The 13,439-nt window shown below is 58.7% G+C and overlaps 1 protein-coding gene across 1 annotated transcript; it reads left to right on the top strand.

Annotated features, from left to right (window-relative positions):
• Positions 1-2,678: 2,678 nt before the first annotated feature.
• NIPSNAP1 (nipsnap homolog 1) lies at positions 2,679-11,454 on the top strand. The gene is made up of 10 exons (XM_084867528.1): positions 2,679-2,828; positions 6,886-7,013; positions 7,173-7,218; positions 7,454-7,548; positions 8,209-8,279; positions 8,410-8,550; positions 8,848-8,879; positions 9,453-9,547; positions 9,638-9,721; positions 10,162-11,454. The coding sequence occupies exons 1-10, from the start codon at positions 2,746-2,748 to the stop codon at positions 10,224-10,226; spliced, it is 840 nt and encodes a 279-aa protein (XP_084723654.1). The 5' UTR covers positions 2,679-2,745; the 3' UTR covers positions 10,227-11,454.
• Positions 11,455-13,439: the final 1,985 nt, after the last annotated feature.

Consider the following 13,439-nt stretch of genomic DNA (forward strand, 5'->3'; position numbering starts at 1 on the left):
TCCCCCCGCCCCGGGGTCCCGGCTTCCTGTGGCTTCCAAATGCCCTCGATGATGTGGCCGACGCGTTGCTAGGCAGCCTCGGGGGGCATGTCCAAGGGCAGGTCCTCCGGGCTGCCCGCCCTCGAAGCCTGTGGGATTGAGTCAATGGAGACCCGCTTCTTCCCGGCAGCCCTTTCGCATACGGGCACACCGAGCTTGTCAGCTCCAGGTTCTCCCTGCTCCTGGCAATTCTCCCTACTTATCCTCCAAGGCTTAGGCCCGGAGTCAGGTGAGAGGATGTTAGAAATCAGGCGAGCTCCCCACGTCAGGGGTCCTGGTAGAACACAAAGCTCTCGGGAGCCAGGCAGCGAGGCAGACATATCCACTTCCGCGCAGGAGGCTGCCCACACACGGCCTGGAAGCGCGTGCACACCGAGCAGACTGTCTGCTTGGCTGTATCATCCCTGGAGCACATGGCCTGGCCTTTGCCCTTAATTGGAGCTCAGGCTCACAGTCTTCAGAGATTAGCTAATTCAAAGGGATGGGTTGGCCTTTGCTGTTTCAAGATGGCTGCCCCCAGGGGAGCTGCGAGCCACCCGGCCAGCATGGCAGCTGTCTAAACTGTTCTTTGGCCAAATCCAATTTGGCTCAGTGGATAGAGCGTCAGCCTGCGGACTAAAGGGTCCCGGGTTCGATTCCGGTCAAGGGCATGTACATTGGTTGCGGGCACATCCCCAGTAGGGGGCGTGCAGGAGGCAGCTGATTGATGACTCTCTCTCATCAATGTTTCTAGCTCTCTATTCCTCTCCCTTCCTCTCTGTAAAAAAGCAATAAAATATATATTAAACTGTTCTGTGACAGGAAAGATGACTGTGTTCTCACAGTGAGGGGGCAGTCGCGCCCGCCTCCCCAGGCCTGCCACACTCGGGTCCTAAGGGAAGGACAGCTGATTTGCTGCACCTCCATAGGCCCACCTGGGCCTTCCCGGAAGTGGCTGTGACTGGGAGCTCCCATCACTCTGACTGAAGGAGGAGCTTACCCCCTTGTGGTTCCTCTGATCACCCCAAGGAGCCACTGGGCCCAGCTGTGTCTAACACCCCATTATACCCCCATTCCTCTTTATTTTATTTATTTTTAAATGTGTTTTTATTGATTTCAGAGAGGAAGGGAGAGGGGGGGAGAGAGAGAGAAACATCAATGATGAGAGAGAATTGGATCGGCTGCTCCTGCACACTCCTTGCTGGGGACCAAGCCCACAACCCAGGCATGTGCCTTTGATTGGAATCGAACCCGGGACCCTTCAGCCCGCAGGCTGACGCTCCTCCATCCACTGAGCCAAACCAGCCAGGGCTGTTGATGGCAATCGATTCAGGTTTTTCCATTTGTCATAAGGATACAGTTTCCTTTTTAAATAAATCACACCTATGCTGCATGTGTGTTGTAGCAACTTTAGAAAACAGGGGAAATCAGAGTTTGAGCCTGGCTTTCTTATTGATGCCATCACTGACCCTCAGAGTCTATAGGAGACCTCCCTTTTTCCTCTTCTTCCCCATTATAAGTCCTCAGAGCTCCCCATACTTCACAGTCTCGGTGGCAATTGGCAGAAAGGGTTTTGTTTACGTCTCTCACTTGCCCAGTAAATATTTTGTGTCCCGGCAGGAGCGGTGAGGGGAGAGAGGCCGAAGGTGCCTGCCGGCCTGGAGGGATTCAAAGTCAGTGCTGATTTGATTTGGCCTTAAGTCCCAAGAGGGCAGGACTTGACAGTTCTGCCACCATTGGTGTCTCAGAGCCAGGCAGACCCAGCACTTGCTGAAGGAATCCCAGAATGAGGGCCTGCCCTCCACGCCCCCCGATCCTAGCACACCAGCCAGGAGCCATCTGCCTGCGGTGGGCTTGCATCTGGGGTGTGTGCGTGCTTATTTCCAACTCCCTCTGGAAGCCGCTAAGCCCCTGGCCCCCGCGTGGCGTCTGCAAGGCTCTCTGCTTCTGCTAACGCCTGTGATCTGGGGGACTGAGGCAGAGGAGCTGGCCGGGGCAGGAGGAGGGTGTGGGGCCCCAGGAGACGCAGGAGGAGATGGTGAAGGCGGATGAGAAGAGTAAAGGAGATGATGGAGAGATGGCGCGGCCCTGAGCCTTGCCCACCAGTCTTACATTGCGAGGGGGTTTGCGGCTTTGACAGTGCGGTCAACACTGCCTGTGGCTCCCCACGTCCCCAGAAAAACGCCGTTTCCGGGGCCTCACTCTGATGCTCATCCATCCATGCCAGCTAAGAATCCCTCATCTCTGCCCTAGCTGGTGTGGCTCAGTGGATAGAGCTTCAGCCTGCGGACTGAAAGGTCCCCCGGTTCGACTCCGGTCAAGGGCATGTACCTTGGTTGCGGGCACATCCCCAGTGGGGAGTGTGTAGGAGGCAGCTGATGGATGTTTCTAACTCTCTGTCCTTCTCCCTTCCTCTCTGTAAAATATCAATAAAATATATTAAATTTAAAAAAAAAAGAATTCTTCATTCATTGTTCCCATTTTATTGAAACGCTCCCATTTCATTGGACTGGACACTGAGGCCGGAGTGGGGTTAAAGGCTTTCCTGAGGTCACAGAGCAGGTCAGCAGCTCCCCCCCCCCCCCCCCCCCCCCCCGACGGCGGTGGAATGGGGGTTCGGCGGCCGCGGCGGAAGGAGGCGGGGTGCCCGGGGGAGGCGGGACTTACTTACGCTCGGCCGCGCCGCCGGGCTGGGGCGGGTCTCCCTCCAACCTGCCCTCCGCCAACATGGCTCCGCGGCTGGGCAGCATCTCGGCGGCGGCGCGGCTGCTGGGCGGCCCCGGGCCCCGCGCGGAGCGGGCGGCGGCGCGGTGAGCGCGGGGCGGCGGGCGCGGGGGTGCAGGGCGGGGTGCAAGGCCTGGGTGTGGGCGATGCGCAGAGGCTCCGGCTTGCAATCTATGGGTTGGAGGCGGGTGCAAAACCCAGGCCTGGGGTAGAGCCCTGAGCCAGGATGGGGGTGATGGTATGCGCAGCGTCTTCGTTGCAGGGGGTGCCTGGCTCTGGGCAGAGGGTGAAAGATGGGGTGAACGGGAGGGGCCGGTCCTGGGCCCTGGAGCAGGGCAGGCAGCAGGAGTGGCCTCAGCCCCCTCCCCTCCCCCCTCCCGGGCCTTTGCGGTGGCTGTGCGGAAGCATCCATTGGGGGCTCCTGGGAAAAGCAGTTTCTCCCTCTGGAATTGGGGGGCGGGGGCATGGAGGATCCCCAAGAGCCACAGCTGCACAGACCCCTTGCTCCCCAGCCCTGAGCAGCACAGGTGGGGCCAAGGAGGCCTGGGGATGGGTGGGTGGGAATTGCCCAAGGTCACTCCCCCTGCTGTTCCGGGGGCAGCTCTGGGCCTGGACCCTGGCCTCCTGACGCCCAGTGCCTCCTGGGAGAGGACGGCTGGCTGGACCCTGCCCCCGGCCTGAGGGCCTGAGCTTTTGTGCAGGGCCTGCACTGGGCCAGCGCCTCCCTGATTGGCCCCTCGCCTCCCCTTCCCCCCTCCCCCGTCCCCAGCGCCCTGTACTCCCCCCATCCTGCACTGACACCATGTCCGCCCTTGCCTGTCTCCTCTACCGGACCATCATCTCGTTTTTTTCTGTTTCCCAGCCCCTGGCCCAGGGTTGGGGACAGCGTGTGCTCAGGCACATTTGGTGAGAAGTGAGGATCCCATCCGCCCTATGGCAAGGAGGCAGGCTCCTTTCTGCCAACTGCCCCGACCCAAGCTGCCCCCCCCCACCTCGCCCACCGTGGGCCCTGAGATGCCAGAGCGCTGTGCAGTGGGGCATCGGGGCAGCTGGCAGAGAGGAGCCGGCATGTGCCCCCACGTGACTGCCCGGTATTTGGGGAGAAAGCTGATAGCATGGGAAGAGCCTGCTACCTTCCGCCTTTCTCGGTGGGGTGACCTTGGGCAAGTCATTTGGCCTCGGGAAATCCCAGGTATCTCACCTGTCACATGGGAGAGGTAAAACAGTACGGGTCTCATAGAGCTGTTCTGGTTAAAGGGCCGGGAGGTGAGGCTGCTGGCCCCCGGGGGTGGAAGGTCTGCCCTCTGCTCTAGGCCATATCTCGGGCAGGGTCTGCCGGAGCCCTCCTCCGAGAGGGCCTTGGGGAGGTCGCCTTATGTGCCAGAGGAGAGATGAAAGGCTGGGTTACCGGATCCACCGGTGGTAGAAGCCATTTGCAGGCAAACATCAGGAGGCCACCCAGGAGCGTGGGAGCCGCGTGTTTCTCAAAAACAGGCTGTGAGCATTAGGTCTGGGCCCACAGTAAGTGCTCAGTAAACAGCCGTTCTTCCTGCTGTACCCGTGACCCTGACCTTCGGTGTTCGTTCTCTGTCTGGGCCTTTCTAGCTTCGGCCAACACGAAACAGGAGTGTTTCAGGACGTGCCTAGACCCCTGCTTCCTAGCAAATACATAGAACATTCTGGAGCCGTTTTCTGGGGGGGTTGGAGGGCATCGGACTATGGGAACCTATTAAGAGTGCAGATGTGTCATTCCTGGAGTTCTCACCTGGGGCATGCATGGAGCGTTCTCATGCCGGAAGCCCTGCGCCGGGTATTCCCGGGGTGGGGGGGAGGGGAGGGGGTGTGGGAGGACATGCCCAGTGTTAGGGGAGACGAGACATGGTCCTATGAAAGTGGTGGCAGGGCCGAGGGGGGAATGTGAGCGGTGTTTTTGTGGACCGGGCCGATCCTCCCCACAGGCCGGACAAAGCGGTATTGTGGTTTTCTAGGCTTAAGAGGCATTCTTGGTGGAGTTTCGGTAACAGAATCTTTGGCGTGTCTGGGATGGTTTGCCGAGATGACATAAAAATAATAAATAGCCGAAACCGGTTTGGCTCAGCGGTAGAGCGTCGGTCTGCAGATTGAAGGGTCCCAAGTTCAATTCCGGTCAAGGGCATGTACCTTGGTTGCAGGCACATCCCCGGTAGGGGGTGTGCAAGAGGCAGCTGGTCGATGTTTCTCATCAACGTTTCTAGCTCTCTATCTCTCTCCCTTCCTCTCTGTAAAAAATCAATAAAATATATTTTTAAAAATAAATAATAATAATAATAAATTAAAAAAATTGGGACTGACAATGATTCTCAGACTGGAGTGTGCCTCAGCATGCCCCGGTGGGCTTGTGAAAACCCACACCCCTAGGCCCATTCCCAGAGAGGCTGTTACAATGGTCTGGGGGGCTGGGGGTGTGGGGGTGTCCTGAGAATCCTCAGGGGATTTGAGACCCCCTGGGATGGGGAACCCTGGCTCTTTGGTTTTCCCCTTCCAATGGGAATGGGCTCCGGAAAGCTTGGCAAAGTGGGTGAGAGCTGGCACCCCGGCCTTTGTTTCGTGGGCGGAAAGGCCCGTCCTTCGGGCCCTGTTTCCAGGTGAGGGGCGTGAGGCTCAGAGAGGTGAGGCCGAGCTGGGATGAGAACCCCGTTTGCCCAGAGCCTGTGCTCTGAAAGCACTGATTCTGCTGCGGGGGTGGGAGAGGAAGGGGTTTCGCTGAGAGAATGAACTGGGAAAGGTGAGCCTGAGGATGCTGGGTTCCAGGCCAGACGCTGCCCTGGGATCCTGGCCAGGCCCCTGGCCGGGTTTTCCTGTGGGAAGGATCTTCACTCCTTAGGCACCTGGGGAAGCAGGAGCCGGAGGCAGGAGAGATCGGAGGGTGTCGGGAAGACCTGGGGGCCCACCGGAGCTCCTGGGCCTGCCTTCCGCTCGTGGGCTCTCGTCCAGCCTGGCCGCTGGCTGTTGATCCTGGTCAGCGCTGGTGTTAATCAATGACTTGGGGCCCCGTTTTGGAGCAAAGGTCTTGGTTGGCAAACTGGAGGAGCCGATCTCCCAGGGCCGTGTCCGCTCGGCCAATGGCTTTGTTGAAACTCCCCTGGTTCTTCGCGGAATCTGCCTGGTGCTCTCCTGGTCGGAGGTAACAGTCCCTCTGCTCTGAGCAAGGCACCGTATTCGTTCATTCATTCATCCGTTCGTTCATTATTCATTCATTCATTCATTCATTCATTCATTCTCACAGCGCCCTAAGGAGGTACACAAGGCAGATATTGGTCAATTACGTGTTGGCTGGATGAATGAGTGTTGGCTGGATGAATGAGTCTCGCCTTGCTATGCTTTTTACCCTGGAGATTTGGAGACTGGCCAGGTCACCTCCTCTGGAGAGCCCGCCCAGATTGCCAGAGGCTAAGTTCAGGCTCCCCCTCCTGGGCTCTGCCTGAGACCTCCAGCTGTCATTGGGTGCCAAGGCTCGTTGCTTGCAGCCACTGGGACCTCCTCGGGGACAAAGCTTATTGTCTCTGGCCATCCATGTGTGGGGCCGGAAGGGGCGCAGGCCGGGCCTGGTGTGAGCGCTGGGAAGGAGGGGAGTGCGGCGTTCTCGTCAGAGGGACAGAACTTAGGAAGGAAGCACAGAGCGGGAGAGCCTGGTGCGTTCAGGGCAGAGCAGTCAGGAGAGGGGCACACACCTGAGAGAGGCTGACAGTATAGGTTGGGCTCTTAGCACTTTGGATGTGCAGTAGGGAGGTCTGGGTTTGCTTGGCCTCCGGGAAAGGGGGTGCAGTTGTGTGTGGCCCCGTGGAGAACCCGTTGGAACGGGGTGACAGGGAGGCAGGGAGGCTGGAGAGAGAGATGGGAGTGGGGCTGTCTCTCTGGGCCTCTTGAGGCTCGTCAGAGATTCAGGAAGCAGACTGGGTGCCAGGAACCCTGCAGAAGGGGCCAGGTCTGCTCAGCCGGCTCCCACGACGTGTGCCATTCATCCTGGAGCTGCCATGGGACCCCGTGGCCCCGTTCCCAGAATGTGGGTCACCAGCCCAGGGGAGCGGGGCAGCTGAGCCTGTGCAGGGGCCGGGGCTCCCCGTATCGTATCCCCGTGTCCTTCTGAACCCTTTCGTCCCGCAGCTTCTACTCCAAGGACAATGAAGGCAGCTGGTTCCGCTCGCTCTTCGTGCATAAGGTGGACCCCCGGAAGGACGCTCACTCCACCCTCCTGTCCAAGAAGGAGACCAGCAACCTCTACAAAATCCAGTGTGAGTGGCTGTGCGCCCGCCCGCCAGCCGGCCCCTCCACACAAGGCTTCGGCCTGGGGATGAGGGGCTGGGAGGGCCTGAGCTGTCCCGGGAGTCCAGGCCCCGTGGGGCTCCCCGAGGACACACACGCACACCCCCACTCTCCGGCCTCCCTTCCAGTTCACAACGTGAAGCCCGAGTGTCTGGATGCCTACAACAGCCTGACGTGAGCATCTTCCTCCACCCGCCTGTCCCAGTGCCTGTTGGGGTGGGGACCGTATCCCAGCCCCAACCTCCTTGCAGAAACCCAGGGAGGTACCTTTCAGAGCCGCACATCCCGCGTCTGCATATTAGAGATGGGGAGGCTGGCCCCCAGCCCCGCGGGCCTGAGGGGGCTCCCTGACCTCAGGGTTCGACATGGCTGGTCTGAGCCCTCCCCCATCCCTGTGCCCCTCCCGCAGGGAGGCCGTGCTGCCGAAGCTGCACCTGGATGAGGACTACCCCTGCTCGCTCGTGGGCAACTGGAACACGTGGTATGGGGAGCAGGACCAGGCAGGTGAGGTGCCCCCCTCTCCAGCACCACCGCCGCCCACCCGGGCCCCAGTAGGGGGCGTGCAGAAGGCAGCTGATCAATGATTCCCACTCATCATCGATGGTTCTATCTCTCTTTTCCTCTCTGAAATAAAAAAATATATATTAAAAATTTTAAAAAGAGCCGAGACCGGTTTGGCTCAGTGGATAGAGCGTTGGCTTGGGGACTGAAGGGTCCCGGGTTCGATTCCGGTCAAGGGCATGTACCTTGGTTGCGGGCACATCCCCAGTAGGCAAGAGGCAGCTGATCGATGATTCTCTCTCATAGATGTTTCTAACTCTCTATCCCTCTCTCTTCCTCTCTGTATAAAATCAATAAAATATATATATTTTTTAAATTTTTTTAAAGAAAAAAAAAAAGATGAGGACATTGAAGCCTGGAGGGGTCAAAGGCCACCTGGCAGAGCTGGGGCTCCAGCCTAGGTCTCCTAGGCTTGGGTCTGGGGTCATGCCCTGCCCAGCACTACCCCCTTTCCCCTACCCCCCGCCAAGGCAAAGGGTCCTGGTGCTACAGAGAGCCAGGCTGGAGGCCACCCCCCTCACATACAAGCTTAGCCAATTCGGGGAGAAGCAGGCCAGGGTCCCAGGGGCTCCCTGACCCGAACCTCTCCTCACCCCACAACAGTGCACCTGTGGCGCTTCTCCGGCGGCTACCCCGCCCTCATGGACTGCATGAACAAGCTCAAAAACAACAAGGTGCGTACTGGCTCCGGCCCGGCCTGTGCTGGGGCTGCCTCCGCCACCCCGTGGCCCTGGGCCCTGCCGCGGGGTGTGGGGTGGGTGAGTCGTGCTCCCCGCTGCCCTGCCCTGCCCGCCGCGCCCGCAGGAGTACCTGGAGTTCCGGAAGGAGCGGAGCCAGATGCTGCTGTCCCGGAGAAACCAGATGCTTCTGGAGTTCAGCTTCTGGAATGAGCCGCAGCCCCGCGCCGGCCCCAACATCTACGAGCTGAGGACCTACAAGCTCAAGGTGCCTTCCTCCCCCCCGCCCGGCCCCGCCTGCCCCCGCGTTCCCTGCTGTAGTGCAGCTGCAAGGGGCCCGCCCTGAGGTGGGTGCCCCAGCATGCAGATGGGGGTTCTGGCCGCTCCCTCCCTCTGGGCGCAGCACGGAGGTGGGTATGCACCCACCCGGGGGTGAGGCAGGGCCCCTGAGTGAGGCCACGTGACCCTGGGAGCTGGGAGGCCTGACCGTGTCCTGTCTTCCCCCAGCGGTGACGCTGGCGTCCAAGGGGAGGGCTCACTCGATTCCCTCCTGGTTCTCTTCCAGCCAGGAACCATGATCGAGTGGGGGAACAACTGGTGAGTGGCAGTGCCGGGGCTCGGGTTGGGGAGACCCTGCCCACCTGCCCTGCCAAGGCCCCTGGGGTACCACCTTTCCCGGGGCCAAAGGGCAGGGAACCCTGCAACCGCTGCGCCTTGTGGATCCAGGGGGGGATGCACCCAGGAGGTGAGCGCCTGCTAGAGCACATGTGTCAAACACAAGGCCCGCGGGCCAAATCCAGCCCGCCAGGCCTTGCAATGTGGCCCGCACCGCGCTGTCATCACTGCACTCCGCTATCAGTTTATGACATTGTCAGTTTATGACTGTTCAGTAAACCATTCGGCCCGCGATTTAGGCTGGATTTTAGATTTTGGCCCCTTCTCTGATTGAGTTCGACACCCCTATGCTAGAGGATCCCCTGGGACCACCCAGCCCGCAGCTCACTCCCGTCACCCCATTCCCAGACCATCTCGAGAGCTGGAGCAGAGAAACCAGGCTGGGGACACCTCGGGGGCCCTCTGTACCGGCCTGGCGCGTACACTCCTCCCCAACACTCCTCCCCAACACCCCTCCCCGACACCCCTCCTCCCCGACACCCCTCTGCCGCGCAGGGCTCGGGCCATCAAGTACCGACAGGAGAACCAGGAGGCGGTGGGCGGCTTCTTCTCGCAGATAGGGGAGCTCTACGTGGTGCACCATCTCTGGGGTAGGCTGGGCCCCCGGGGGCAGTGCGGTGGGTGGGGGGGGGAGCCAGCCCTGTGTGCCCCAGGAACGAGGCCATGCCTTCCTCCCGCAGCCTACAAAGACCTGCAGTCTCGGGAAGAGACTAGAAATGCAGCGTGGAGGAAGAGGGGTTGGGACGAAAATGTCTACTACACAGGTGAGGCCCTTCCTGGGGGGGAGGGGCACTAGGGCCTTTGGAGGTCATCTGCTAGGGGCCCTCTTTGAGGGTGGAATCCAGCCTCTCTTGGCTACCTCAGCGACGTGGAGCTTGCTTTGAAGATCATGAGTTACTGGGGTTCCATCCTGGTGGCTCACTGCCCGTGGTCCAGGCAGGCCTACGAGAGCGCTCTGGGCTCTGGGGGTTGCCATAGCAACCCAAACCAGGGTAATCAATGACAAGCGTTTACATGTTGCATTTCATCACCACCAAAGTCCTCCCTTCTCCCTCAGTTTGGAAGACCCGGTGCTCTCCCTGGGCCGTTCCAGAAGGACAAGGGGGCATTTCCTGCCTTCTCCCAGGCCTTCTCCCCCTTCAGAAGCCAGTGTCCTAGGTGCGCTGGCCTCCTTCACCTCTGTGACCTCTGCCTCTCCCCGCAGTCCCCCTGGTGCGGCACATGGAGTCTCGGATCATGATCCCTTTGAAGATCTCGCCTCTCCAGTGATGCTGCCGCCGCCGCCGCACTGCCCTTCTCTCTCAGGGCAGCCATGGACCTCCCCGTCCATCTGTCTTGGTTTCCTCTCTGATCTGGAAGGACTCTGGGGGCTGGTGCTCAGCTCAGACAACAGGAAGCTGAGGATGACAGAGGTCTGAGGACTTCGCAGCTCTGTCTGCCCTGCCCATCCCTCCCCCTGTGCTGGAAGCAGTTTTTAATTTCTTTGAATGAAGGACACAACCTTTTATGTCTTCTTACATTCCCTCCTCCCCTAAAATTCCTCATCTAGAAGCCACCAGTCCCCAAGTATCGCCATGGAAAACAACAGCTGAGCTTTAGTTACACAAAAGGTAGTGTGTCTAGTGGTTAGAGGTGGGGTGGGAAGGGAAGAGGTCAAAGCAGACCAGGCTCACGGGGAAATTCCCTGGTCTCCACTGGGGAAAGTCTGGACCACGTCCCTCCTGCTGGGGAAAGCCTAGAATTGCAAGAAGTCAAAGAAAATCCTCAAGTTAGCAAGGTCAGCAGGAGGCCCACCTAATTAACCCAAAAAGGCTGGGGAAATGGAGCTGGAAAGGATCTGGGGCAGGAAACAGATGGAACAGAACAAGAACCAGGAACCCATGCCCTACCCGGTTTGGCTCAGTGGATAGAGCATCGGCCTGCGGAGTGAAGGGTCCCAGGTTCAATTCTGGTCAGGGGCATTTGGCTTGGTTGCAGGCACATCCCTGGTGGGGGTTGTGCGGGAGGCAGCTGATCGATGTTCCTCTCTCATTGATGTTTCTGACTCTCTAGCCTTCTCCCTCTGTAAAAAACGCAATAAAAATTAAAAAAGAAAAAAAAAAAAGAACCAGGAACCCAGAAGGTAGAACTTAGAATTCAGAACCTGGGTTTGAATTGCAGAACTTGGAATACCGGATGGGGGAAATAGATAGCACAGAGGTGACAAGACCACGTGGGAGGGTTTCCTAATACAAGACAGCTGGGAAGAGGCTCATTGCTTACCCTCCACACAATGAGGTTGAAAACTTGAATGTGCAGCTGCAGCCCATCTGTGCCCTCCCTTCCCGTCCTGTAGGCAGACATCTGGCATCCCTTTTCTCCAACCACATCTGATCACCCTCACATTCTTCTGGGCCCCTGGGTCGTGACCTCCACACCTCATGAACCTCTGGGTAGGTTGATTCTGCCTCCCTTGTGCTGGAATTGCTGATGGAGCCAATTAAATGTTTACCGTAAACCATGGTGTCTTCTCATCATCTGCGAGGAACTCTGGTAGGTGCTCCAGGCAGGGCCAGCTTCCCAGGTCCAAATGCTGGTTTTCATGGTGCGGTACTCTGCTTCCTGAGCTACTCCCAAAGAGGGCCTCCCCCATGGCAGAAGGAAGTGTAACCAGGGATTCAGGACATCAATGTTCTACCTACAGGTAAGGTTTTATACCAAAGTCCTGAACCTGCCCGTGCAATTCCTACCAGGGGTAGAAAACCCTGGGAGCTGTGAAACCATGCATTAAGACTACAACTGCCTGGGCAAATCTGGCCTAAAATAGGAAACTGCTGATGCATTTGCGGGGAAAACACGTGTAAGATGGGGTTACTGCCCTCCCTGGTGGCTCCCCTCAATAGTGTGGGATGTTAGGGTGAATATGATGGTGAACAACCCAGGTTATGGAGGCAAATTCACAGGGGTCCAAATCTTCACACTGCCACCCTTTAAAAATATTGGTAATTTATTGATTTTAGAAACACAGATTTGTTGATGCATTCATTGGTGGATTCTTGTATCTGCTCTAACCAGTTGAGCTACCCGGCCCGGGCTTTACACTACACCACTCTTGTGCTATCTTGGGCAAAAGACCCATTCATTCAACAAACGCTTGGCAGAGAGCCTACCAGTTGCAGGAAGGCGCTGGGGAAAAGCGTGAGCAAAACACCTTGAGTCTTAGCCCTCGCAGCTCCAGTTTCCTGGTTTGGGAGGGCAGCGTGAGGTGATGGCAGTGGGGATCCTCCTTGGCAACCCAGTTGCCTCAGCCCCTGGCGCCCAAGTCACCAAACAACAGCCAGCACGGTGCGCCAGTGGCCACCGCGGGCTTTTGAGCTTCGCTTCCGGCCTCCGTGCCTCACTTCCGGTCGCTCACTCCCTCCCAAGCTTGGCTTCACGCCTCGCTTCCGGCTTCCACCATCCGTTTCCCGCCTCAGTGCCTCACTTCCGGCCTCCGTGTCGCTCTTCCGGCCGCTCACTCCCACCTTCCGCTTCTCTATGGTCCGCGGGCTGCAGTTCCCACGGCCGGCCGCCCGAAGTGAGTGGAACGCCGGGGCCGGTTCGGGGCGCGGGGCGGTGAGGAGGGGTCGGGCCCCCGGGAGGGCGGCAGGGCGAGGCCGGGGCTCGGGGACTGAGGGGCGGGCCGCCCGGGGGGCATCCTCGGGCTGGAGTCCGGCCCGGGTTCTCCGTCCTCAGGGCCGCTGCGCGCTCCGTGTCCTCTCGTGGAAAAGGCCGCCTGCGGCATCGCAGGCCCCACTTTGCAGCCCTGAGACGACGAGGACGCAGGTGGCGGTGCAAACAGCGCCATTTATTGAGCGCTCGCGTGGGAAAGACACGCTGGGCTGGGTCCAAGTCGTGGCTGCTCACCCTGAAGCCTTCCGGGTCTTCCCTTTGGGGCTCTCGGCTTTGTGGGTTTGGCCAAAATCAGGTTACTTGTAGGACTGTTTGGTAAAGGTTCTTAATGGAGTCTCTTAAAAAGCACGTTGTATTGATTTTTAGAGAGAGAGAGAGACATCGACGTGAGAAGGAAACATGGATGGATTGCCTCCCATAGGCACCCCGACATGGGGCCGAGGGTGAATCCAACCAAACCGCAACCTGGATATGCGTCCTGACCGGGAATCGAACCCGTAACCCTTGGGTGCACGGGAGGACGCTCCACCCAACTGAGCCACCCGGCCAGGGCTTCACCGAGCCAATTTTAAAATCTAAATTGACTTGAAAAGTTGTCGTCTATGTCATAAATGTAAAACTCCGTTCACTTGTCACATGCAGAAGGCTATGCTAAAGAAAATAATATGTTTAAAGGGAAGGCAGGTCCTTGTCCATGATTCCGGCCAGATCTCCTTGTCTCAGGCTCTGAGATCGAGTCCCTTTGTTCCCCAAGGAGCGTCGGGGTTCGTCGATGTTACAGGAGGGAAATAAGACGCTCCTGGAAGCAACCAGCCGTCTCTAACCGGAATG

The sequence above is a fragment of the Pipistrellus hanaki genome (assembly GCF_964339955.1).
Source record: "Pipistrellus hanaki genome assembly, chromosome: 19".
Taxonomy (NCBI): Eukaryota; Metazoa; Chordata; class Mammalia; order Chiroptera; family Vespertilionidae; genus Pipistrellus; species Pipistrellus hanaki.

Coding starts and splice junctions, on each gene's coding strand:
- NIPSNAP1 (XM_084867528.1), top strand. CDS start 2,746: ATGGCTCCGCGGCTGGGCAGCATCTCGGCGGCGGCGCGGCTGCTGGGC. Junction 2,829..6,885: donor GCGGAGCGGGCGGCGGCGCG/GTGAGCGCGGGG, acceptor TTCGTCCCGCAG/CTTCTACTCCAAGGACAATG. Junction 7,219..7,453: donor GATGCCTACAACAGCCTGAC/GTGAGCATCTTC, acceptor CCCCTCCCGCAG/GGAGGCCGTGCTGCCGAAGC.